The sequence below is a fragment of the Anopheles cruzii genome, chromosome 3 (genome assembly GCF_943734635.1).
Source record: "Anopheles cruzii chromosome 3, idAnoCruzAS_RS32_06, whole genome shotgun sequence".
Taxonomy (NCBI): domain Eukaryota; kingdom Metazoa; phylum Arthropoda; class Insecta; order Diptera; family Culicidae; genus Anopheles; species Anopheles cruzii.
Window position 1 is genome coordinate 49,354,071 of NC_069145.1, and position 23,838 is coordinate 49,377,908.

Consider the following 23,838-nt stretch of genomic DNA (forward strand, 5'->3'; position numbering starts at 1 on the left):
CGGATGGGTACTGGGGATGAGAAATGGGTCACTTACGACAATATTGTGTGAAATCGGTCGAGGTCTAAGCGTGGTAAAGCTGCTTAACCGGTGGCTAAACCAGGAAAAACGGCAAGGAAAGTTCTACTAGGTATATGGTGGGACTTGAAAGGAACTGTTTATTGTGAGTTACTTCCGTGTAGCCAAACACTAAATTCAGATCTCTACTATCAATTACTGCACCGTTCGAAGCTAGCAATTGACCAGAAATTACCAGAATCGGCCAACGGAAGAGGTTTTGTGTTCCACCAGGACAACGAAATGTTACGCACGTCTTCAGTGACTCGCCAGAAAGTTCACGAGCTTGGTTGGGAAGTTTTAATGCATCCACCGTATACTCCGGACCTTGCACTAAGCGATTGACACCTTTTTCGCACATTTCAAAATTTCTTGAATGATGAAAAACTGAAATCAAAAAAGGATTGTGAAAATGGATTGCTCGAGTTTTTCGCCAATAACAACTAAGCTTTCTACGAAAGAGGCATTATGGAGGTATTTTTAAAAAGACAACAAATTTTTCAACAAAATGGTGCATATTTGACGCAAATCGGACCATTGGAACATCTTAAATAATGTTTTGAAGTTCACACCAAAAACGTCGATTTCTTTTTCCGCAACCTGATATTACAGTAAGTGTCCAAAATGTAAGTGTATAACTCGTCCAAAGATCCAAATAAGATTTATTTGGTAGCCAAATGGTATTTCTTTAGCTATAGCTTACGGTTCGATATTGAGTGTATTTCAAAAGACAAATTAATGGAATTTGCTACCAAATGGGCCACACCGCAACGTCACCATATGAACAAATACTTGCCGCTCGGAATACTTCCTCATTCACCTGGTGTGATAATGTAGGTAAACTGATAATATAAAAGAGAACGGCAAGTTATCACTTCGATGGCCAATTATTCTCTTATCGTTCTTATGACGGGGCGCGCATCAAAGCTACTTCGGCAATGACTCAGTTCAGTTTTCGCGGTTGAAGAGGTGATAGCTTTCTTTGATTCTATGTTCACGTTGCAAACAGAAAGCAGATGCGAATACAAAAGCAATAATTTACGTTTAAACCCGGCTGGACTGTGAATCGATTGCAAAGACTAACACATCGCAACACCACGATGGCCAAATCTAAATGGAATTTACTGTTCGCCACATTTATTTTATCTTGTGCATCTCTGACAAGTCTCATAGTGTCGCTTTGCACTCCTTATTGGGTATAATGAAATGTGTTTTTCTAATATCACTAATAAAAGTAAACATGTTTTCAGATTAACTCGGAGGCATACGAAAGCAGCGCTTATAAAAACAGTATAATCAACTACGGCCTGTTTACTGGTTCGCTTACTCAGAACTTTCTGCCTAATCAACGATACTACGATCTAACTAGTATGTGATTATAATAGTGGAGTGTACCTGTTCACAAAAGGACTTTTGTCTTACCAATCAATTCTGTTTTTCTTATTATTTAGTAAGCTGCCTTTATCGCGAGTATGTGTGTGCATATAGTTGTCAAGCTACAGAGGAAGAGAGATCAGAAGAAGTGTTGCTTCTTTTAAAAGGCTTACCCCGATTGGCCGATTGCCCTTTACGAACATCTAGACAACTTTCAGTAGATAATCCAAGTCAACCAACCAACCAACAGCGCCAGAATTCAGGCCCTTATAATCGTAGTAGCTTCATCAACACAGGCTTCTGGATATCGACAGTTGTGTTTGTTGGTATCGCCATCGGATTTGCCGGCACTGCTGCAAGTTTTTCCATCATTAATGTTTTATTCAATCCAGTTGAGCCAATTTTCAGTGTTTTCGGGCTGTACATTTGGAACGGAGCGGCTATCGGAGCAAGTGCATTATCCTTGATCTTGTGGGGATCTTTATTTGCAAGCACACTAACGGAGAACATAGCGGTCACCGATACACTCACAATACAACTTCCTTACAATTCAGAAGGACTCGCCTCGTTGGGATTTTCTTATTGGTTTTTACTATTGCCGATTGGTTTACATGCCACTAATGTTGTGCTATTAATTATACGTCGATACGTAATCAACAGGGAACCCCCTCCCACGACGATAGATGTGGATAGTTCGGATTTAACGATAATCATGTACTAAGCTAACAAAGAAGCATAATTACGAGGAATAAAGCTGTATAAACTCAAAGAGGCATATTGCCAAATTGAAATCGATAGAATTTGCTTTATGTTTGAAAAAACTGCTTTTTGTATTCATGGTAAGTATCTGAAGTGCTGTCTCAAGTTAGTAAACGTTTCAAGTAAATAACTTTACAAAATATTAGGTTGGCTAAAACGTCATGGACGTTTTTCACGATAGATCCAATATAAATGATTCATCCTGCAACATTGGTTAAAATGTGCAATTTTGGTTTCGTTGACTCGTTTCAGTTCTTTTTATGTTAAGATGCACCTCGCAGACACGTCGTCGAAAACGTAGAATCATAGAAATAATCAAAGTTGTTCGGCATGTTAATAGTCAGAGCATTGTCCCGGAGCTTTTTGAAAAGGCAACATATTAAGAGAGCGTGGTTTTGCGCAGTTATCTGGTACGACATGAGATGGATCTGCCTTCGGTTTTGGTTTAAATTTGAAATCCACGTAAAAAAACGTCGATTTCTTTTTAGCCAACCTAATAACAGTTTTGGACGGCATAAGACGATTGAATCAAACATTGATGACTTGTCATTCGAGACGATGACACAACCCTGTGAAAGCGTCTGATTTCAGAATCCAGTTGAGCGCGCGACGCGACATGAAATAACGAGATCGTTCTTGTTAACAAAAAAATAAATAAAAATAAATTAAATAACAGCGTTCTTGTTTGTTAACAAAGCGTTTCTACCTCCGTTTAAAGTGTTTGGCAGATTCATTACGTTACGTTAATGCTAAGTGTGCAGTTATATTTCGTACAGAAAGAAAATTTGGAGCGAGCTACGCTTCACAAGCCCCGATGCCTAGTGTTAAAGTTGTAGTGAACCACCGACCGGAAAGAGCTTCGAAACATCCGTAAGGATGAAAGAACACTAATATGTGATATAGAAGTGTTAATTATGCAATGGTTTCTCATTCTACTTTCATCCCGTTGAATATCAGAACTTGCTATGCGTTCATAACCTTTCTTTTGTTTGAAGCGGTACGGCGAAAAATACAGCTGTCAAACGTTCGTGTTCGTTGTTATGCCACAGTTTTGGCGGTATTTCTGTTAATGCGCATTGTTGCAACTTCGTATAGACTACGTGTGTTCCAAATAGAAAGTGAAGTTCTGATTCAACGCATATGAGTATCGTGGATAAGAAAGCGATTTTTGCGCGTATAGTGCTCCGTGTGCTGCAAAAGGAAGTGCATATTCGTTCAAACCAAAATAAAACCTACCATAGATAACACGGGTAAGACAGTCGAAGGACAATCGCTTTCCACAGAACATTTAAAAGCAACTTGTTGTTTTTTCGTGCCCCTCATTGTAGGAAACACAGCAAAGGTAGGCGACATATGCCAAGAAAATACTCCCAAAATGCAACGAGTTTCTCCAAATATTTCATCGTGCGAGGAAGAAACTGCTTTAATCGACTATGAACCGAGAAAGGCCAATAATAGCGAGGATCTCATTGTTCGATCCAAACAAGAGCGTAGCATGCTGAAGCAATTACAAACATCATTGAGCCCAAAAATGACCGAAATTGTGGTGAATAGAGATCAGCGCGTCAGTCGTTATGGTCGCCACCAGAAGCAGAAAGAAAACATGAATTGCCTTCCGGTGGATGTGGCAAAGTTTGTCCCTTCTACCCACTGTAGATCACCTGCCAAATTTAAACCAAAACCGAAGGCAGATCCCTCTCATGTCGTACCGGATAACTGTCCTCAGAATGTGGAAGTCAAAGAAGAGCCATTAGAATTACCGGTTGACAACGATAAGCTCTTGCAATCCGACGGAGTGAAGATGGAAATGGATGTAGCGATACCGATGATGCAAGAGTCCAGCGAGGAATTGTTAGCAATGGATGAAATCAACATTATTGGCATGGATATTAGTTTCAACACAACCGATTGCAGCAAAAAATCTACAGTCCCTTTCCCACTGAATGCTGATTGTCTTACTGGTGCATTTCATCGCTCATATGATGCAGATAGTGCTAAGGGATCATCGATTAACTTTGACGACATACGAGTTGCGGACATCTGTTGGGGTGCTCAAAGTAGAAATCAATTGCATTGGCCTTGCATCATACGTTCAGACCCCGACTCGGGCCAAACGAAACGGAAATCTACTGGCAAGGAACATTCTATGGAAGTACACGTATCGTTTTTTGGAGACAACGGTCGTCGTGCTTGGTTGAAGGAAACGTTAATAATACCCTTCGATGGAACGGACAACTATTGCACTAGAGTGAACAATCTTGATTTTGGAAAAGCAGTGCGAACGAAGATGAAGTTGTCAATGCGAGGAAAAGCTGTTTGGAAAACAGCTTGCCAGGTAGCAGAATCTTACTGTAGGCTACCGTTTGATGCACGTCTCGAGAAATTCGAAGAAAGTATAAAACAGCAGCAATCATCACGCAAGCGTTCGAAAAAAGCTACGAAAAACGACGATGGCGCAATAGATTTTTCGGATACCAAAAAGCGGTCGGAATCGTCAGAAAGCCTTGCGTATGACAACATTTACAGTGTGCCGGATATGGGAAAGCAAAACTATAAAAGTCGTCCTGCTCATTCGTCTACGCTCTACGAGAACACTATTGACCGTTTCTTTCGTTCATTGGATCGGGACGTTTCAAATGACGAAACAGTGACGGTTGCCGACAACTTTGACCAGCATGAGTACGTAGTGTTAATGAAATTCATCCGTTTGTTCCTCTTTAATGGGCGCACAGATGCAACGATGGAGGAAAAGTTGCAAACTTATGTGAAGCAAATTTGTTGTCTTAAAAAGAAATCCAATGGAACCGAACGAACTGTTGCTCTGAAAAGGAACAAATCATTGTGGAATGCTCTTCATGCCTTCGGCATCAACTTGACCGAAGAAAATGCGGAAACGGAATCCTATTCGGCTTCGAAAAGACAATCACGTCCGCGTAAGGAAGATCAGAGCCTCGAGGAGAAATTTTTATTTTCTCTCGATCGAAACTATCTCACTAACGGGCTTCCGAAAGGTTACGTATGCAATATCTGTCAGCAACCAAACGACGTCACGAAATGTAGCAAGTGCAACCAGCATGTGCATATCAACTGCATCGCACAAGATGATATCGCGCGGGAATCTATGAACGGAAAGGTTCAACAGAAAAGCTTTCTCTGTCCCGAATGCATTCATCATGCCGATAACGATGATGTTTGTTGGAGGAAATGCTTCATTTGCAGCGATGAACAGTCCGAAGTGGAAGGAAAGCTGAAGTATCGCTGCATTGCCAACTCCTGCACACAAGTTTACCATTTGAACTGTTTGTCATTATTTCCACAATACCGAGAAATGGATCCGCAAACCATCATCTGTCCCTATCACGTGTGCCATACGTGTGTGTCCGACGATCCCAAAGGCAAATCTTCTAACACAAAGCTAGCTTTAGTGCGATGCACCCAGTGTCCATCCGCGTACCACTCGGATGAAAGGTGCATTCCGGCTGGATCGCAATTTATAAGCACTAAGCAAATCGTTTGTCCGAAACACAGTCTACAGGAGAGAGCGGCAAATGTGAGCTGGTGCTTTCTGTGCTGCAAAACAGGCGACGACATTCTAGTGCTGTGCGACACTTGCCCCATAGCAGTCCACCGCGGATGTCTTAATGAGCTACTCCCGGAAGGAAAGTATATTTGCGATATGTGCAAGTACGGTCGCTTCCCGTTGTATAACGAGATAGTGTTGGTTAAGATGGGAAACTTTCGTTGGTGGCCAGCACTAACACTCCCCCCTCCTGTGGTACCGGAAAATCTGAAACAAATGCTCCACGAGCCGGGAGACATATGTGTGAAGTTTTTCTTCACGCATGATATGGCCTGGATTAATCGACGATCAATGTATCTGTACGATAACGGCGACTCTGAAAATCTGGGAGCACAAAAGTCAGGAACGCTAAACCAGCGATATCATAAAGCCATGCAAGAAGCTCGAACAATCTTCAATGTTTTGGAAACTCGAAAAACTAAAAACCACCTAGAGGATATGAGGCCGCCGTCGTTTTTCAAGATCAAGGCAAATCGCTACATTGCCCCTCTGAAACAATCGTACCGCAGATCATTGCAGTCAAAGGAAACATTAGATTCTGTGTGCAACTGTTGTGTGGACGATGACGATCCGTGTGGCATTGGGTCATCGTGCATCAATCGTGCTACTTTAGTGGAGTGCAACCCAAAAACGTGCTCTGCCAAAGACCGCTGCATGAACCAATGCTTCGCGAAGCGGGAGTACCCAGCACTAGAAGTGCGTCGTTTCGCAGACCGAGGCCATGGGCTTGTGACAAAAACAAATATCGCTCAAGGCCAATTCGTTATTGAGTACGTTGGCGAGGTTATCAACAAGCAAGAGTTTCAACGTAGACTAAACCAGATGGAAGAGCGAAAGGAACAAAATTTCTACTTCCTGGAACTCGATGCCGAAATCTTCATTGACGCAGGACCCAAAGGCAATCTCGCACGCTTCATTAACCATTCGTGCGAGCCCAACTGTGAGATACAAAAGTGGAATGTTGGCAACACACGCGTGATAGGCATCTTTGCGCTGAAAGACATCAATACGGTAAGTACTGTAAAGGAAGATGCTAATGTGAATACATGATATAATATATTGTAAATGTTATTGGTCCACAGAACGAGGAGCTCACGTTTGACTACTGTTGGGAGAAATTTGGCGAGAAGCAGCCGTGCCTGTGCGGAGCCAAAAGATGTTCAGGAATAATCGGAGAAAAGTATCGGATACAGAAAGCGGAACTAACAACACTTACGAACACGAACACGAAAACCAAAAGCTTGTTTAGTCGAAAACGACGTTTGAAAGCTAAGCCTAGGGCTGGAAAAAAAATCAAAACTGAAGACTCCGAAGATACTTTGATGCCTCCACCGATTCGAACGGAATGAATTACGTTGTAGAACACAATGAAGAACATGTGCCTCGCTGCGTTCAGCTAAAATAGCGAATATAGGAATGTAATATTTGGCCTTGAACATAACAAGATTGTAGCAGAACATAAGAAATTTCAAACCAATAGTAACGACATGTGTAAATATGGTTGAAATGTTTAACAGTTGATTCGAAGCACGGAACGCTTCGCTTTTTATGCATGTTCATTTTCTTTGTGCATTTTGATACTTTATTTTAATGACGCGGGGGGGAGCAATTTTGAGTAACATTTTTTTCTGCTGCAACATTTATCTGAAGTAGGAATTAGGCCACGTTGGTTTTAAAAAGCCAGTTGAAAATGTAAAACCAATTAGCTAGTGACGATATTTTTTTGTTGTTTTCGTTCGTCGATTGATCGGAAAGATGATCCAGCTAGTCTGAGAAACTTTCCAGTAATTTGATTTCCGATGTTCTTTTGTTACATTTTCATTGCTGTTGCGAAATAAAAAAGACGTATTTCAACGAAACGAATTGCCGTTACCAACATTTTTACCATTAATAGAAAACGTATAGGTCTGTTGAAGTAGTTTTTGTGTCGTTTTTGTATTTTAAGGTATTCGATAAGTTCACCTAAGCATTTTTTGCTTTCGTTTCTATACAATTTTCTTTCGTTTTTTTTTTCATCGCTTTTTCTGTTGTGTAATATATTGTTTTTACATTTGTTTTCCATTCTTCATATGAATTCTGTTCAACCAATGTCGCACAGATAAATTAATAACAGTTGACGAACTACAATAAAAGCTTTATTTTTTTTAGTAGGTAAAAATCACACTTAGTCGAATAGCTCTTTTGTTGAACCTGAAGAAATGAGAAACCTCCAATTAAATTAGAAAGAAAGATTTTGCCTTACAGTGCTACAAAGAAAATTTTAACCATATTTGTAGGAATAACGACAACTGTTTAATCGTGTCTAATTTGTATCTAACTGATACGTTTATTACATTTGCTTCGCCACACAATAATTGTTTATTCTATCTGCTGTTCTATCCTTCATCGTTTTTCCTCTATGAATTGAGACGACACCCAGGTTAATACCCACTTCAGGTTGGTGAGCAGATACTTCAGCGCTTTGGTCCACTGTTCTTCGGAGTTGAACTGAATCCTTTAATGAAACAAAAACATAGTTTGAAATTCAGAGGCGTAATACACTAACAGTGACCATGCTTACTTAATCGAGAAACTGCTTCCAGTCGAAGCATCTTCGATCTTTCCTTTCTCCATCAGATAAGGTAAACAGAAGTCGGGATCACGTCGAACGATTTCTTCCTTGAACTGTTGCAAACAATCGAGGAACGCGACCATGGCCGCGTCGTATTTTGAGTCCCACAAAAACCGGAAACCTCCGTTGCCGTACAGTGGAAGCTCCTTACCTTCACCAAGTAGTTCAATATAGGAATGATTACCGTACGGCACAAGACGGTACTGCTTAAAACTGAAACTCATTTTTCGCGCCAAGGCGGACAGCAGCAGACAGGTTTGGCCCCAGGCGGCATTAATTTCCGACCAGTCGACCGGCGCAGATGGGAGCCGCCCCAAACGGAAATTGTTGATCGTACCAAAGTGCCCCGAATGCCAGATGTGAAATGTAGCATTGAATACGTTGGTTTTTTTCAGTTTATCCAGCTGACATTGAGCATACGCCATTTGGCACTCGAGGGAACGGAATTCGTCCTCCGTGGTGATAACATCCCGCCGATGCTTCGTATACTCTCGCCAGTATTTTTCTTCCTCTCGTTCAAGTCGCTGCTTTTCTTTTTCTTGCTCCTCCACTGTCTGGCGGATGGCCTGTTCGTCGCGGGATAAGCTAGCCAACTCTTCCAGAAGTTTACTTTCGTCACGCTTCAGCCCACTCAATTCCTCTTCAAGCTGCACAATATCCGGGACATCATCCGTCATTTCAAGCCGTTTTAAATAGTTGTTGTAATCGTTCCATTCCTCCTCGGCCACTTTTAGTTGTTTGTCCATCAACTCCAGCAGCGTATCGGTACATTCGTCACAAAGCGGGTGATCTATTTCTGAGTTGTTTGATAGCGCATCAAAGAGTTCGGCTTTAATACGGAGATGTTGACCAAGCGATTCTTTGTCCGGACCGTCCGACAGCAGCATGAATCCGCCGTTGGTATCAATCGTCGATTCGGCAGTACGGAATGGTCTGACCAGATGATCAAAGCTCACTGACTGCGACTCCAAATCTAGGTCTAGGTGGGCATTAATCGGTAACGCCAATTCGGCGAGCGAATGCTCGTTTAGGCTAGTAAATGTATCATCCACATGGATTGGTTGCAGACATCGTTGGCACGAAAAGCTCACGCTAATTTTTGCGTCGTTCATGTTGAATCACATATATTTCACATATATCACAAAGAAGCATCCGAAAAACTCATAGGTAAAGTTTGAAAGGTCAAAACGCTCCAGTCCGTATCAAACAGTCCACAGTATATTGAGCTAACGCCAATAATTCATCCCCTTCGTTCTCTGAAAATTCCACAACACCTTCAATAGAAAAGTTGTTTTCGTGATTTCCCAATATTTTTAGCACGTTTTTGACATTCTGAAAAAAACATCTGTGACATCTGCCAAAATAAAAATAAAATCGACCAAATCGAACATCGATTTCGTGCTGTCAAACTAAGTAAATATAGCCAGCCAGCAATAAATAAGGAACCCGTGCATTTTGCATTTTCAAAACCGTTTTGGCATTTAACGTTGCATGTGAGAGCAAAGTGCCGATTATCAGTTGAACAAAACAACTATTAAGAAAAACCGTGAAAATGAGTGATTCTCTAGTCAGCGTGAAGGATGAATTTGTCATTTCCGGCGCGCCAGGACCATCAGACATTACCGAGGGATGTGGTTCTTTAGGAATGTTTTTGTATAAAAGGTTACTAGGAAATGGCGATGGCGTAGCTGTGGTAAGCATTGAAAAAATCCCTACCCTCACCTTTAACCTCGTATTGCCCGGCTGGAGGTTTACATATTGAAATCGCAAATCTTTTTTTTCATTTTCATGTCGTTAATGGCGATGCGCGGCAAATCAGATCGATGGCGTATATTCAAGTGAACTTAGGTACTTGGAGTTGCTGGAGAACGCTGTGCGATTGGCCGATTGTCTGCTACGGTGTACCGATCTAAGGTCAGGCGATGTTGTTGGAATTGTGAGCGAAAACCGTTTGGAGTTTCCTGTAGTACTATATGCTGCATTTTTCATAGGCGCCACGGTTGCTCCAATTAATCTAACGTATACTGAACGTAAGTGAGCGCGTTAAAAATACTCCAAATCTTATCGCACGCTTCTAATTGCTTTGGTAGACGCCGTCCTATTAGATAACGGCAGTGCCGAGGACCAGCTTGATGCCCCTATTGTGCTAAGGGGAATGATTAGGCACTATCAAAGCAGTTGAGATAAGCGGGCATTCGCAAATTATGGCAATAGGGTCTTAATTTTGTTTTGTTTTTTTACTATCTTCTCTTTCGTATTTCCAGGTGAGTTCGACCATGCGATCAACTTATCGAAACCAAAAATTATGTTCATATCGCCCTACTCAGCTGAGCGAGTCGTATCCGTTGCTCGCAAAAATCGTTTTATTGATCGTTTGATTCTCTTTGGAGATGAAAATCCGTTCGCGTCTGATGTAACCCTGTACGAGAAGTTTCTAACTCAAACTAGTCCGCTCAATCCTCACACCTTCCCCATTTATCCAACGAACGTGGACGAACATGTGGCACTTATTCTTTGTTCATCCGGAACTACAGGCCTACCGAAAGGGGTACAGCTGACGCAGCGAAATGTGATGGCTAGTGTTGCATTGTTATGCGACCTAAAGTCTTCCTTCGAAGTGCCTCTGGTGGTGTTGAGCGTTATACCGTGGTTCCATGCGTTTGGTTGCCTAACGCTAATTAACGTACTGTGCAACAAACTGAAGCTTGTGTCGCTGCCCAAATTCGAGGAAGGTTTATTTTTAAGTTGTATCGAGAATTATCGTTGTTCGTTTGTGTTTGTAGTGCCACCATTGATGGTTTTTCTAGGGAAGCATCCGTTGGTGGAAAGTTATGACCTATCCTGCATAAATACGTTGATTTGTGGAGCTGCCCCGCTCAGCAAAGAGACTGCAGAGTTGGTTAAGAAGCGCATTGGTGTGAAATACGTCCTGCAAGGTTATGGAATGAGCGAAACAACGCTAGCGACGTTGTTGCAGCCCACCGACTCAAATAAGCCGGGAAGTGTAGGAAGGCTTCAGATAGGCACTCAGGCAAAGGTAATCGACACCGAAACAGGAAAGCCTCTTGGGCCCAATCGCCCCGGCGAGTTGTTGTTCAAAGGTACACAAATTATGAAGGGTTACATCGGAAACGAAAAGGCGACCAACGAGACGATAGATAAGGATGGTTGGCTACGTACCGGCGATATCGGCTATTACGATGAGGAGAACGATTTTTACATTATTGACCGACTAAAAGAGTTAATTAAATATAAAGGCTACCAAGTCCCGCCAGCTGAGATTGAGGCTATCCTTCTGGCGAATACAAACATCAAAGACGCAGGCGTAGTCGGGGTTCCAGACGAAACGGCCGGCGAGTTGCCATTAGCTTTCGTCGTCAAGCAACCCGGTGCCTCGCTGACTGAGAAAGAAGTGCGACAGTATGTGGCAGAACGGACATCACCAGCCAAACGACTGCACGGTGGTGTTCGTTTTGTGGAAGAAATTCCAAAAAACGTGAGCGGTAAAATCTTAAGACGCGAACTTCGTGCTATGCTCCAGCAGCGCCCTATGGCAAAACTGTAGTTGGCATTTCTTTCCTTTGCATATTTGGCTTCCGGCTGCCGATTATGCGATGGCAATGAGCCATGAGTTATGGGTGGTTTTTTTTATCTTTACAGCGAAAATACAAATGGTGATGGCAGCTAGCTTTTGATGTGAGCCAATTTAATGTATCGATGTTTTCAACAAATAAAAATCTCAACATAGCATCTGAACATGCCTAATCTAATTCTACGGTTGATCCATAGCCTGCTTGACTGTGTCAGGAATTCTGGAAAGAATGTCTTCATGCGATACGCCGGCCACTGTTCCCAAAACTCCGCTGCTGTTGGCGAAGCTCACATTTGCTCCGTACTGATAATGGCGGCCTAGCATATCCGTCAAAGTTCCACCATTAGCTTCTAACACTGCTTCCGGAGCGCAAGTATCCCACTTTTTGCAGCCGTTGCTTGCAAAAACATAAGCGTGCGCTTTTCCTTCGAGTAGTTGAAGAACCTTGTAGCCAGCTCCTCCGACCCGCAGTATCTCGTCTGGAGCCAATGCGTCTAAGGCGGATTGCACGATCGTGTTGGAATGTGAACGTGTCGTCGTAATTAAAAAGCTGTCTGAAGGTGGTTGAACCGACACCATACCACCACTGCCACAGCCCTTCAGACCCCAGATAGTGCGTCCCAGATCGCCGGAATCGGTTTGGTAATACGGCTGGTGTATCACTCCGCCCACAGCACGATCATTCACAGCGATGCCAATCAGCACAGTGACGCGTTCCAGAAATCCTTGGGTGTATTCGCTCGTCCCATCCAATGGATCCACCCAAATCACTACCTCAGATTCTTTCAAATCTGCCAGTGGCTCAGGACATTTGTGTTTTTCGAAAAACTCTGAATTTCCTTCCGGTATCAGCCAGTCATCTGGAACCTGCAAAATCATATATTCGTTATGTCACGAGAGGCGTGTAATGGAATGGGATGCACAATTGGTGATATTTACGTTCAAATCGCTGGGCCCTTCCTCGCCGATAATTGTTACACCGGGGAATATTCTCGTAAGGGAGGCTACGATGCAGCGCTGTGCCGAACGGTCGGCCTCGGTTTGTAAGTCATCTTTGCCCTTCTCTACAATACCGAGATCACCACGGCACATTATTTCCCGAATAATGTTGCCTGCGCGGTGCGCAATCTGTATCGAGCTGCCGAGCAAACGCATCATTAACGGTGTCGTACTAGCCATGCTTTAATCTGGAAACGTTCTGCTTTAAAGTGTTAGAAAATCAACAAAACGTGTGCGACAGATCGATACGCCTAATACAAGCGAAATATTTTAAGTTGCCACTTTCCAACGCATTTTCTTCCCAACTCCTTTATGATTGTAATCTACAATGATTCTACAAAATCTGTTGCTGTAATCAGAGTGAAAATTAGCAACTTAGTCACAGTGTTTATGTAGATTTTATTGCAGGATTTGTGTGATCTTTGCTTAGCCCGATTACTTGACAACTGCCCTTTCGGGAACGTTCAATAGAAATGTCACTTCTCGACGGGAACCGAGTTGAGCGACAGATTTTTGCATCTTGACGGAATGTCTGGTGTGTGTTTATGTTGTATGAAACTGCACACATTACTTACGGTGATATTCTGAGAAGGAACAGACTTTAGTATTCGAAAGACCTTTGCTCCCAAAAGACGAACGTCAGGCCGATTGATTGCGTACGGCACATGCCAAAAAGGTCAGAGTCCACCGGAACCCGAAGTAATTGCTGTACCTATTTAGTTAATAAATTTATCATCGTAAGAGAAGTCGCAACTGTTGCCAGGACTCGTTTGTGGACAATTGCGAAGTAGACAGCTGGTTTTAAAATGTCGCGAGTTTTGGTTGGTGTGAAGCGAGTAATTGACTATGCTGTTAAGGTAAGACATAATGGTTCACGCAGAACACCAAGTGGTGCGGCGGTTAGCAACGGTTGCGATTACTGATAACGAGTTCTCCAATGTAATGTAAACGGTTGCTCTTCCTGATTCCCCGTTATACAACTGAAGCCCGCTTTACCCCCGCTGAAGGTCAGGCGTGACTGCTGAATCAAGATTTTAATTTCTTGCAGATTCGTGTCAAACCGGATAAGTCCGGTGTTGTGACCGAGGGCGTGAAACATTCGATGAACCCTTTTGATGAAATCGCCGTGGAAGAAGCGGTGAAATTGAAGGAGAAAAAAATCGCCTCCGAAGTAGTGGCCGTTTCGGTAGGGCCTACTCAGGCCCAGGAAGTTCTGCGAACTGCACTGGCTATGGGCGCCGACCGAGGCATCCATATCGAGGTGACGGGCAAGGAATATGATCTTCTACAACCAATTCACGTCTCCAAAATACTGGCCAAGCTGGCACAGGACGAAAAAGTGGATCTGGTCATTCTGGGCAAGCAGGCCATTGACGACGACTGCAACCAGACGGCACAGATGACCGCTGCAATGCTGGATTGGCCGCAAGCTGTTTTCGCTTCTAAGGTGGACAAGGACGGAGACGCACTCACGGTGGTGCGTGAGGTTGACGGTGGTCTCGAGACCATTAAGGCCAAGCTCCCGGCCGTGATTAGTGCAGATTTACGGCTGAACACTCCCCGCTATGCCACGTTGCCGAACATTATGAAAGCTAAAAAGAAACCGATCAAAAAAGTGAGCGCCAAAGATTTGGGGGTTGATACGACACCCCGCATCGAAATCGTTTCAGTAGAAGATCCCCCAGTACGGCAGGCTGGTTCCGTGTTACCGGATGTTGATACATTGCTGGCAAAATTACGCGATGGTGGACACATCAAGTAGAGAAGTCGAGTAGGGTCCAGTGCGATACAATATTCCGCTACGGAAAAGGCTTATAGTGAGAACAGCTCGGCAGTATCGCAAATACCTACTTCTGGAAGTTTGCCCATTTATAGCGCCGAAATATATCTTAGAATGCACTGGATATGCAAAGCCCGTTGTTCTAGCGTTCCTTCGTCTTAAAGACGTTTTCTTTCAGAGAACCGTTTATAGTTAATCTTTGATACATGTGCATGTATTGTAGAATATCATCTCAGCTAAAATATCTATGATTATAATAAATACAATATTGCGGCCTTTGACGGTCGTTGGGAGGGTTTCGAAAAACCTGCATGATCAAACGGATTAAAGTAACCCGGTTCACCCGATGTTTGATCGACTCGAGAAAAACTCTGCACAGACAAAGTTGACCGCGATCGATGATCTGCTACCAGATTTGTGATTGACTAAGGATGGTCTCAGCCTTAAGAACTGCAGTGCTCCGTACCGGTAAATACATTTGTAATGCCTTCCGTTCCAACACTAAAACAACTCTGCTTATCGATTGCTAAGAGATCTTCCGATTTCGACATTTGTTGTTGATTATTCCATTAAACAAACAGCGACACATACAATTAGCGGATTAGTTAGTTCTGTTCTGACAGCATTCGACCGCAGTAAAACTGTTCGGGCAATGAATCGTTCGCTTTTACTTTCTCTTCGTTGTCCGATTCATTTTCCTCGTCGTCAATTTCCTCATTTTCGTCGTCGTCATCGGTTGCTTCTGCTGCGGATGCTGTTGCTTCAGGAGTAAGCTCCGATATGTTGTGATCGATGATGTACGTTTCAGCGGAACCGGATGCCACAAACAATTCATTGCACTCGCCCACATTATTTTGTGCACTTATTGCCATCCCTGCATTACGATCGAAGCCGTTAGCGTTAGCCTGCGCCTCGTTATACGCGTATCCATTCATGTTTTTCGTCGCCCCCCGCTCGTCGCCCTCGTTGTCCACTCGTTGGTGCACCTGTTTCATGTGATTCCGATATCGACTACGCACCGTGAAGATCTTTCCGCACGGGCTACATTCGAGCTTTTTGCTACGTCTCTTCTTGCCAGCTTCCGTCATTTGCCCGGGCTGCCCGTCAGTCGCCGGCACACACGTATTTGTCGCATCCGGACGCAGTTCGGGAGCCAGATGAAGAATTTCGTGGGTGCGCAGGGATGATCGTTGCGAAAAGCATTTTCCGCACGTTGGACACGGATAGGGCTTCTCGCCTGAGTGAACGCGTTGGTGAATTCGAAGATTGGTAGCCGTGGTGAACGTTTTATCGCACTGCTGGCACGCGTGTGGCTTGATCTCCTCGTGGCTGAACATATGCTGCCGCAGTCTCGTTTCCTGTGCGTAAGATTTGCTGCATTTCGGGCAGCTATACGGCCGCTCGGTACAGTGCATGTTGCGCCGGTGCGTATTCAGCATCGACTGGGTGTTGAAGGACTTTGTGCAGTCGTCGCACGGAAACGGGCGCTCCGTGCTGTGGGACAGTAAATGTGTCTTAAGAGAGGATTTTTGAGTGAACCGTTTTCCACATGCCTCGCAAGCGAAGGGTTTTTCATCCAAGTGTGTGTGTTTATGGTTATTGAGATTGGAAAGCGTTGCGTACGACTTTGGACAGCGATCACACTGGAACGGGCGTACATCGGTGTGCGCCGAGATGTAGTGCGTCTTCAGCGTTTGCGACTGGGCGAAGCTTTTATCACACTTATCACATTTGTACGGTTTCAAGCCCTGGTGGATGCGCATGTGGACAGTCAGATTGCTCACGTTGCTAAATGCTTTCAGACACACCTGGCACGGGTACGGCTTCTCTTGACTGTGCACACGTTCATGCATCTTCTTGCTCGAATGCTGACTGAATCGCTTATCGCAGTAGCTGCAGGCATAAGGCTTTTCCTGCGTGTGTGTCCTGAGATGAACTTTGTAGTTGCCCGCACTGGTGTACTGCTGTTTACATATTTCACACTCAAATGGTTTCACATTGAAATGCAGGCGCTTGTGCGTGTTCAGGCTGGATGCCTGCGTGAAGCTCTTGAAGCAGATATCGCATGCATACGGCTTTTCACCCGTGTGTGTTCGTGTGTGCACCTTTAAGTAGATCGCCTTTGAAAACCGCTTTTCGCACACGAGGCACTCGTAGTTCTTCACCGGGAGGTCCGTCGCTGTGCTTTGGATACGAGCTTTCTTACGCTTTCTCGGTTTCTTTGGTGCGTCTACCTTCGTGACCGGATTTTCTTCGATTTCAGCTAACGGTTCAGCCAACTGCAAGGGTTCCAAGTCGTCTCCTTCGACCGGTTTCTCTTGCGAATTTGCCACTTCGTCGGTATTCACATCGTGCGCCTCATCAGCTTCAGCGGACTGTAGAAGACTGCCTTCGGGAAGGTTTTGCAACAATGGTGCTTCCAGGTACGAGCTGTACAGGGCGGTAGCTTCTTCGTTTACGACGTTCGGTGGTCGTACGATGTTGTGGTCCTCCATCTTGAGGCTGGTCGCAGTTTCGGAAGAACTATCTTCACTGCTGCTGCTGCTACTGCAGCTCGAGCTGGTTTCATCTGTATCATCAGTGATGCAGCAATCGTCATCGTCCCCGTCATCATCTTCTTCACTCGATTCGTCGCTAGTTTCCTCCTCATCATCTTCTTCGTCCGCCACACTGCTTTTTTCATCGGAACTATCATCCTCCGACGATTCGTGAGTATCGCCCAACGTCGTTCGGTACACGGTCGCGGCATCGCCACTAATGTTCAGTGAGAAGCCCTTGTTTTCCATGTGATTCACATTGCTTTCGAATGTCCCTGTAAACATGATCTCCTTGCTTTCTTCGTCCACCAAGTACTGGTTTGAGTCTGACGAACGCATCGTGTGGTTCACCAGAAGACCTGGCGCCGGCTGCTGCTGTTCAACGTGCGCGCTGCACGAATCTGATTCGATTCCATTGGAGAGTACTTTGTGCTCGGCGAAACTTTGCCGCGAAACTGGGTAGCCACCGTTCGACTTCTTCAGATCCTTCATCACCTTGTTGTACTTGCGAATGCATTTTTGGCAGATAGGTTCGACCCTCCCATTAACCGGTGTAATCTAAAAACAAACAAACACAACAAACCATTTAAGCTACTCCTCAGACTTTCGGTTGCGGTCAACGTACTTTCACTGCAAACACCGTTTCCAGAAGCCAAGCGTTCGTCTCATCGCACTGTATGAAATCCATATTTTTGTGCAGCAATTGGCACAGTTTACAAAAGTGCACCATTTTTGGGCCGGGCAAAGCGTTCGATTGGGTGTGAGATGTTGTTTACCGCGACCGCTGGTAGTGACGGCTGGTTCCGATGCTATCTGGTGCTACCGATGTTCCTGTAAAGAGTTTTTCCCATCCGCCCGGGATGTTTAAGTGGACAAAAATCGATAAGCTTGCGCCGTGCCTTACCGTCCGTCAGTCGCCCGGAATCGAAGTGGAATCGGAGTTTTTCTATAGTGAGAAAAGGGTTTCTCACGTTCGCTCACGAAGATTTTCATGCGCACTGTCAAATTGTCTGTCACTGTCACGCACGCATTGTTTTGATCGGTTTTTTGTTTTGATTGTTGCGGTCAGGGAGTGGAATTTATTTATTATTTTACAGAATACATATAAAGCTATGCTTAATACTATTAAGCCAACGTGAGAAATATCGTCTCAGTATAGAAAAGTCGTCTCAGTGAAAAATTAATTGCATTAATTAAGTGCAGATAATTTGTAGGCGATATTTGTGGGTTGGAAGAAAAAGGCATTTGTTTCGGCTTTTTGTAGAAGATAACAATCAGTTTGTAAATTGATACTGATTAAAGCGGTGGATGATTGTTGTTTGAGTCTGATAATCTTTTGTGTTTTTCATTATTTCATATGTTCTTTGTCTTAACATGGTAATCTAAAGAAGAAAAAAAAATGAGTTATCAATCACATTAAACTACCAGATTTTTCATCTTTCCAATTCATAGTTTCAAGTGATTATTTCGAGCAGCACGCATAAATGTGTTGCTCGATCCACAACTCGAATCGACTTTCGGCGTCGGCTACACGCACACTAATTAACTTGGCGTTAGCTCGAAATAATAACTTGCTCTAGGATTCATACAAAAAATTATCTTGGCGTTTAAATCCGGCCATTCGCGTTCATTTCGCTGTGGTTTGTTTTACTTCAAAATTAAACACGCTCGCGCGTAAAGTTGTGAGCGAATATTAGTGAGAATAGGCTAAACACGTGTAGTTGAAACCCGACTGATGCGAGTAGAGAGAAAGACGAAGTGCCAGTGAGAATGGCCCGTGGGGCACCTGAATCTAGCCCTGTAAACTCGAGCGCACCCGAATCCGGCGCTATAGACGTGAGTACGTGCGCCGAGTGAGCCGGTAGAACTTGGTGACCAAACGAGCAGTCGCTCTTTCGTGTGCAGCTGCTGAACGGTACGCATCGTTGTCGTGTTTTATATCCAACATCTAGATCCAGAAATATTATTGGCGCTACGTACCCAAGCCGTCAAAGACCGTCAACGTGGTCATACTCAACTCGTACTCGTAATGACAACTCGTAGTCAGGCTTTGTTCGAGCCGAATGCGGACAGCAGCGGACCGGAGGTCAAATGGAGGTCAACCGTGCAGCAGCTTGTCGTGATCCACTCCGAGATGGCAGTGGAGAACGCAGCGTTGAAGCTGCAAAATGAAAAGCTGCGAAAGCAGCTGGAGGAGCAGATCCAGGTCATAGGAGCAGATCCAGGTCCAGAAACAATGAGTCTGAAGGCTGAAGTCACCAGCAAAATTATTGGTGAACAACAAGCGGCCCTGCGGCAACAAAAACAGTCGCCTACGCTTGCGCAAATGGTTGGCGATATAAATGTACCGGACAGGTACGAATGGACGCGTGTGCCGACGAAAGCCGAGCTGCGGCAAGCACGGACGAAGAAGCAGCAAAAGCAGCAGCAACAACAACAGCAGAAACCGGGAACGACAATGCGTAGACGAGTGCGCAACGACGTTGTTCGAGTAGTGCCGGCCACCGGCAAGACCTGTGAAAAGGTCGCCACGGAAGTCCGAAAGGACCAAAAAGCTAATGCGGTCGTGGGGAGCATTGAAAAGAATGCCAGAGAGCACATGCTGGTGAAACTCAAACCGTCGGCGGACGCACAGTGTTGCGTAAAACTTGGACGTTACTGTACGTCCTAGCCGCTGACACCAGCGCAGCTGACGGATTTGCCGGGTACTGGAGCTGTCACGACGTCACACAGACAGCCCCAGAGCGGACGGCAGGTGACAGGAAGAAAGGTGGAACGTGCTACAACGACAGTTGTGACAGTGAGAAGAAAAACAAATAATTTTTGAGCGCCTCATGGCATTATGAAAATAATAAAAGAGGTTCTACAAAAAGGTTTTAACGTGTCGCTAACTCAAGAGTGAATATACTTAACACACAGGCTGTGCAGACTGCGACTAATGAGATGGTTGGTGAAGGTCGGTCTGTCGGTGCGTCATGTCAGAGATGACAACGGTGTACATTCGCGACATCGACATGCTGGCTGAACAGAATGAAGCACTCAGCACACATCCGACGTGCGTTCGGGAAATGAAAGTTCGGAACGTCAGCACGCGTTGTCTTGCATTGGATTGTATGGGACACTTCACACAGGCAACGGCGGAAAGTTACGCCGTCGAAAGTAAGTCATAAAATATACAACCTAGGGCTCGCCAAGGTTCGTATAGTTGGAAGTGTGGTGGACGGGGCGAAAATATTTTGACAGTTTGTTTTTGTTTTTGTTTTGGTTTGTTTCTGTCAGTTTCACGAAATTTAAATTGATGTTATTTTGAAAAAGAAAACTAAAATAATTCTGTTGTATTCGGGTATAAAATGACATTAAATATAAAACACATATAAAATTTATTTGAATTATTAGGCATCCCGGGATGATAATATAGAGATCGATTGCTTAGCTTGAGTAACCGTGTGAACATTGCCACCATTTTGCAGAATCAGTATTAATTCTACGAACCGGTGCGGTAAATCGAACCGGTAAATCTACGAACCACCAATGAACGATCGAAGTAATTTCAGTTGGTTCTACAAGTCTGGATCGATTTGACAGTACGTTGAATAGTACAAACCAACGCGTATTAATTAATAAGTGCTGCAACTTGGTAGAGCAAGCATATCTGTGAAACGCGAGTTAACACACTGCACAGACGGTGATACTCGCCGAGATGTCTCCGTTTTTTGTTGGTTTCATGGACCCAACAACGGCCCGATGATAACAAAACGGCACTAATAAGCGCTAGTTCCTCATCACCCGATGCATTTAACATATTGACACAAACAATGTAACCGGCCAAGGAAATAAACGACTCACAACGATTTCAGAGATTTGCCAACCAGTCATAACAAAACAACAACAACGCATTTCGCCTCAAAACATTTTTTCTCTTGACAGATTATTTGTGTTTATATTCGCAAGTTCAAGACATTGAGTTTTGATACGAGAATTGAAACAGTTTTATGATGAATTTGTGTTTGAATTACAAGTAATAATTAAATTAAAATTATTTTGCATGCTTGTGATACAAAAAAACCTCAATTGAGTAGTCTTCGATTAGTTTTAAAATACACAAGGTGTATCAATGTTTTCCCCCGAACGACAGCGGCGAAATGACGGTTCCAAATTCGGCGACGGCGGTGTGAAGCCGTCGGTCACAAATTTGGTTGATCCCAACTTTCATCTCGCTGTCTGAAGACTGCTTGAGGAATGGACTGCAAACGGCACGATTCTCGGTGCCGCGCCGCAGGGTAGCAGAGCTGACCGAAAGCAAGCTCCGGATCAGCTACACAAGATGTACAGTGAAGGAGCTAGGGCCGCTGCCGTTGAACCTTAAGCGCTCTGCAGACAGCGGACTGAAATTTGGGACCGACCGACCGCTTCTTCGATGCCTTCACACCAATGTGCCGAATTTGGGAACGTCCTTTCGCCCTTTTTGTTCGGGGGAAAACATTGAGACACCTTGGGTATTTTAAAACTAATCGAAGACTACTCAATTGAGGTTTTTTGTATCAGAAACAATTTTAACTTAATTATTACTTGTAATTCAAACACAAATTCATCATAAAGCTGTTTCAATTCTCGCATCAAAACTCAATGGATCTTGAAGTTGCAAATATAAACACACATAATCTGTCAAAAAACAAAACAGACCGAAATATTTCGCCCCAACCACCACACCTCCAACTATACGAACCTTGCGAACCCAAGGCTGTCTATTTTAGAAATTTTACTTTCGACGGAGTAACTTGACACCGTTGCCGGTGTGAAGTGTCCCATACAATCCAATGCAAGACAACGCGTGTTAACGTTCCGAAATTTCATTTCCGAAACGAACTTCGGATGTGTGCTGACGCCTTTAAGCGCTGCTATCGTTCCCTGGAACGTGGTCACCTCATGCAGGGCTGCAAGGGACCAGATCGTGTGTCCCTGTGTCTCAACTGTGGCCAGTCGGAGCACGAAAGCATATGTGTACGGCACTAACAAAGTGCATCATCTGTCACGGGGAGCACCGGATTAGCGGTAGCCCAGCCTCCTCTTCATACTAGGTCGATGCGTCGAGATTCGGAATTTGTTTGACACACAAAAATGTTTATAAAATTTGAATGCGATTTTCTACATTGTTCAAAGTATGTGCCATTGCTAGCTATACATTTCTCTTATCTCTCTGCTAAATCATGGATTCCCAGAGGAAAGAATTCTTCGACTTTTTAAGTAAACTAATTAGTCTTCCCATTTCGACTTCCTCGTAGAAAACGAAGAGCTGCTCAGCCAATACGTGTCCCATCGAGGAAAATGAATGGTATTCAGAAAGAACCAAGTCTGGCGAATAACGCGGGGAGGGATAGCAGCTTTCATCCAAGTGATTTGATAGTATCCTGAAACAGTTTTGTTTTTTTGGGCGCCTAGTGCTTGATTTCAAGGGCCACCAGGCGCCCCCATCGAAACCCCCTAGAATTGCATTTTGGTCATTTTTCGATCAATGCATGGTTCAAATAGGACATTTGTTATCAGTAGCGATCGGAATTAACGTTTGCATCAGATTTTAGGAGCTTGTGAAACACCACAACTTTCTGTCCCACCAGAAAGTTCGTTTTTTGGAGTCCTTCAAGGCTTTTTTTTGTAAAGTCAAAATCGCCATTTTGAAATGTTTTAAACCACTTAAAGCACTGTGATCTTCCAAACACAAGTCCCGACAAGCATTTGGTGCGATTCCGAAGCAGTTTTCTTCAACAGGGGCAGAAAAATAATAATCCCCGCAAAACGTCATTTTCAGGCACAAATGTTGGCATGGTCTAACCCTTTCAAAGATGGGTTGCAAACCGAAATATTTTTTTCTTCGACCTGAAATCATTTACCGGATATCAACACAAGGTAATGATAAATGAACAACAAAACTGGGAAGTCCCAATCGGCAGATACAGCCATCTTTTTAAAATTCCGAATCTCGACGCATCGACCTAGTAGTGCTGCAGATGAATGGGAATGGATGCAGCGCAGCCCACGACTTACTGGCCCAGGCTGCAAGGACTTACTCCTGCCCAGAACTTACTGTCTAGGTGCTGCTAGTTTCCGAAGCGTACAACATTCCAACCAACGGTCGGTGGGAAGCAGACTCCGAAGGCATCTGTGCAGTGGTCGCGGCTGGCCAACCCTATTCAACGAGTCAGATGCAGGGCTCCCGGCCTAGTGATCGCGGACGTGGCAGGCATCACGTTTGCCAGTTGCTACGTGCCTCCTAGGTGGAGCCCGAGCGAGTATAAGGCAATGCTTGACCTGCTAACGGCCACGTTGTGAGGCGGCCTCGTGTCGTTGTCGGGGGTGGCTTCAACGCCTGGTCGACAGCATGGGGCAACAGGTGTGATAATCTGAAAGGTCGGATGCTGTCCACGGCACTTAAAGACCTTGGCTTGCTTTTGCAGAATAACGGTAGAGAGCCCACCTATCGTGGCAGTGGTGCTGCATCGTCATCCTGGATCCACATTACGTACGCTAGCCCATCGGCTCACGTCAGTGGAT

At 44.3% G+C, this 23,838-nt stretch overlaps 7 protein-coding genes across 9 annotated transcripts; 4 read left to right on the forward strand and 3 right to left on the reverse strand.

Annotated features, from left to right (window-relative positions):
* Positions 1-1,030: 1,030 nt before the first annotated feature.
* Positions 1,031-2,170, forward strand: LOC128273405 (uncharacterized). 3 transcript variants are annotated; one of them, XM_053011358.1, is made up of 4 exons: positions 1,031-1,253; positions 1,308-1,425; positions 1,509-1,753; positions 1,824-2,042. In XM_053011358.1, the coding sequence occupies exons 1-4, from the start codon at positions 1,158-1,160 to the stop codon at positions 1,896-1,898; spliced, it is 534 nt and encodes a 177-aa protein (XP_052867318.1). In that variant the 5' UTR covers positions 1,031-1,157; the 3' UTR covers positions 1,899-2,042. The 3 variants fall into 3 exon arrangements, with proteins under 3 accessions (XP_052867318.1, XP_052867316.1, XP_052867317.1); XM_053011356.1 differs by having other exon boundaries at positions 1,509-2,170; XM_053011357.1 differs by having other exon boundaries at positions 1,056-1,183; positions 1,509-2,170.
* A 1,395-nt stretch (positions 2,171-3,565) lies between these two features.
* LOC128270528 (nuclear receptor binding SET domain protein) lies at positions 3,566-7,119 on the forward strand. Its single transcript, XM_053007935.1, has 2 exons — positions 3,566-6,781; positions 6,853-7,119. Exons 1-2 carry the CDS (start codon positions 3,566-3,568, stop codon positions 7,117-7,119), a joined length of 3,483 nt encoding a protein of 1,160 aa, XP_052863895.1.
* Positions 7,120-8,075: 956 nt separating this feature from the next.
* On the reverse strand, positions 8,076-9,628 carry LOC128271565 (beclin-1-like protein). Its single transcript, XM_053009146.1, has 2 exons — positions 8,331-9,628; positions 8,076-8,264 (listed from the first exon to the last, which is right to left on the reverse strand). Exons 1-2 carry the CDS (start codon positions 9,491-9,493, stop codon positions 8,153-8,155), a joined length of 1,275 nt encoding a protein of 424 aa, XP_052865106.1. The 5' UTR covers positions 9,494-9,628; the 3' UTR covers positions 8,076-8,152.
* Positions 9,629-9,920: 292 nt separating this feature from the next.
* LOC128275120 (uncharacterized) lies at positions 9,921-12,131 on the forward strand. Its single transcript, XM_053013518.1, has 3 exons — positions 9,921-10,074; positions 10,201-10,411; positions 10,646-12,131. The coding sequence occupies exons 1-3, from the start codon at positions 9,934-9,936 to the stop codon at positions 11,944-11,946; spliced, it is 1,653 nt and encodes a 550-aa protein (XP_052869478.1). The 5' UTR covers positions 9,921-9,933; the 3' UTR covers positions 11,947-12,131.
* Positions 12,021-13,370, reverse strand: LOC128275121 (3'(2'),5'-bisphosphate nucleotidase 1). The gene is made up of 2 exons (XM_053013519.1): positions 12,913-13,370; positions 12,021-12,840 (listed from the first exon to the last, which is right to left on the reverse strand). The coding sequence occupies exons 1-2, from the start codon at positions 13,150-13,152 to the stop codon at positions 12,154-12,156; spliced, it is 927 nt and encodes a 308-aa protein (XP_052869479.1). The 5' UTR covers positions 13,153-13,370; the 3' UTR covers positions 12,021-12,153.
* Positions 13,371-13,619: 249 nt separating this feature from the next.
* On the forward strand, positions 13,620-15,270 carry LOC128275083 (electron transfer flavoprotein subunit beta). The gene is made up of 2 exons (XM_053013466.1): positions 13,620-13,829; positions 14,021-15,270. Exons 1-2 carry the CDS (start codon positions 13,779-13,781, stop codon positions 14,732-14,734), a joined length of 765 nt encoding a protein of 254 aa, XP_052869426.1. The 5' UTR covers positions 13,620-13,778; the 3' UTR covers positions 14,735-15,270.
* On the reverse strand, positions 15,097-18,115 carry LOC128270529 (zinc finger protein 135-like). The gene is made up of 2 exons (XM_053007936.1): positions 17,915-18,115; positions 15,097-17,847 (listed from the first exon to the last, which is right to left on the reverse strand). Exons 1-2 carry the CDS (start codon positions 18,017-18,019, stop codon positions 15,358-15,360), a joined length of 2,595 nt encoding a protein of 864 aa, XP_052863896.1. The 5' UTR covers positions 18,020-18,115; the 3' UTR covers positions 15,097-15,357.
* Positions 18,116-23,838: the final 5,723 nt, after the last annotated feature.

Excerpts from the sequence above, each read along its gene's own strand:
- LOC128273405 (XM_053011356.1), top strand. The coding sequence starts at position 1,158 with ATGGCCAAATCTAAATGGAATTTACTGTTCGCCACATTTATTTTATCT. Across the intron at positions 1,254-1,307 it reads CGCTTTGCACTCCTTATTGG|ATTAACTCGGAGGCATACGA; the intron begins GTATAATGAAAT and ends ACATGTTTTCAG. Across the intron at positions 1,426-1,508 it reads ACGATACTACGATCTAACTA|TAAGCTGCCTTTATCGCGAG; the intron begins GTATGTGATTAT and ends CTTATTATTTAG.
- LOC128270528 (XM_053007935.1), top strand. The coding sequence starts at position 3,566 with ATGCAACGAGTTTCTCCAAATATTTCATCGTGCGAGGAAGAAACTGCT. Across the intron at positions 6,782-6,852 it reads CGCTGAAAGACATCAATACG|AACGAGGAGCTCACGTTTGA; the intron begins GTAAGTACTGTA and ends ATTGGTCCACAG.
- LOC128271565 (XM_053009146.1), bottom strand. The coding sequence starts at position 9,493 with ATGAACGACGCAAAAATTAGCGTGAGCTTTTCGTGCCAACGATGTCTG. Across the intron at positions 8,265-8,330 it reads GGAAGCAGTTTCTCGATTAA|GATTCAGTTCAACTCCGAAG; the intron begins GTAAGCATGGTC and ends GTTTCATTAAAG.
- LOC128275120 (XM_053013518.1), top strand. The coding sequence starts at position 9,934 with ATGAGTGATTCTCTAGTCAGCGTGAAGGATGAATTTGTCATTTCCGGC. Across the intron at positions 10,075-10,200 it reads ATGGCGATGGCGTAGCTGTG|ATCGATGGCGTATATTCAAG; the intron begins GTAAGCATTGAA and ends GCGGCAAATCAG. Across the intron at positions 10,412-10,645 it reads TAATCTAACGTATACTGAAC|GTGAGTTCGACCATGCGATC; the intron begins GTAAGTGAGCGC and ends TCGTATTTCCAG.
- LOC128275121 (XM_053013519.1), bottom strand. The coding sequence starts at position 13,152 with ATGGCTAGTACGACACCGTTAATGATGCGTTTGCTCGGCAGCTCGATA. Across the intron at positions 12,841-12,912 it reads AAGGGCCCAGCGATTTGAAC|GTTCCAGATGACTGGCTGAT; the intron begins GTAAATATCACC and ends ATGATTTTGCAG.
- LOC128275083 (XM_053013466.1), top strand. The coding sequence starts at position 13,779 with ATGTCGCGAGTTTTGGTTGGTGTGAAGCGAGTAATTGACTATGCTGTT. Across the intron at positions 13,830-14,020 it reads TAATTGACTATGCTGTTAAG|ATTCGTGTCAAACCGGATAA; the intron begins GTAAGACATAAT and ends AATTTCTTGCAG.
- LOC128270529 (XM_053007936.1), bottom strand. The coding sequence starts at position 18,019 with ATGGTGCACTTTTGTAAACTGTGCCAATTGCTGCACAAAAATATGGAT. Across the intron at positions 17,848-17,914 it reads AAACGGTGTTTGCAGTGAAA|ATTACACCGGTTAATGGGAG; the intron begins GTACGTTGACCG and ends GTTTGTTTTTAG.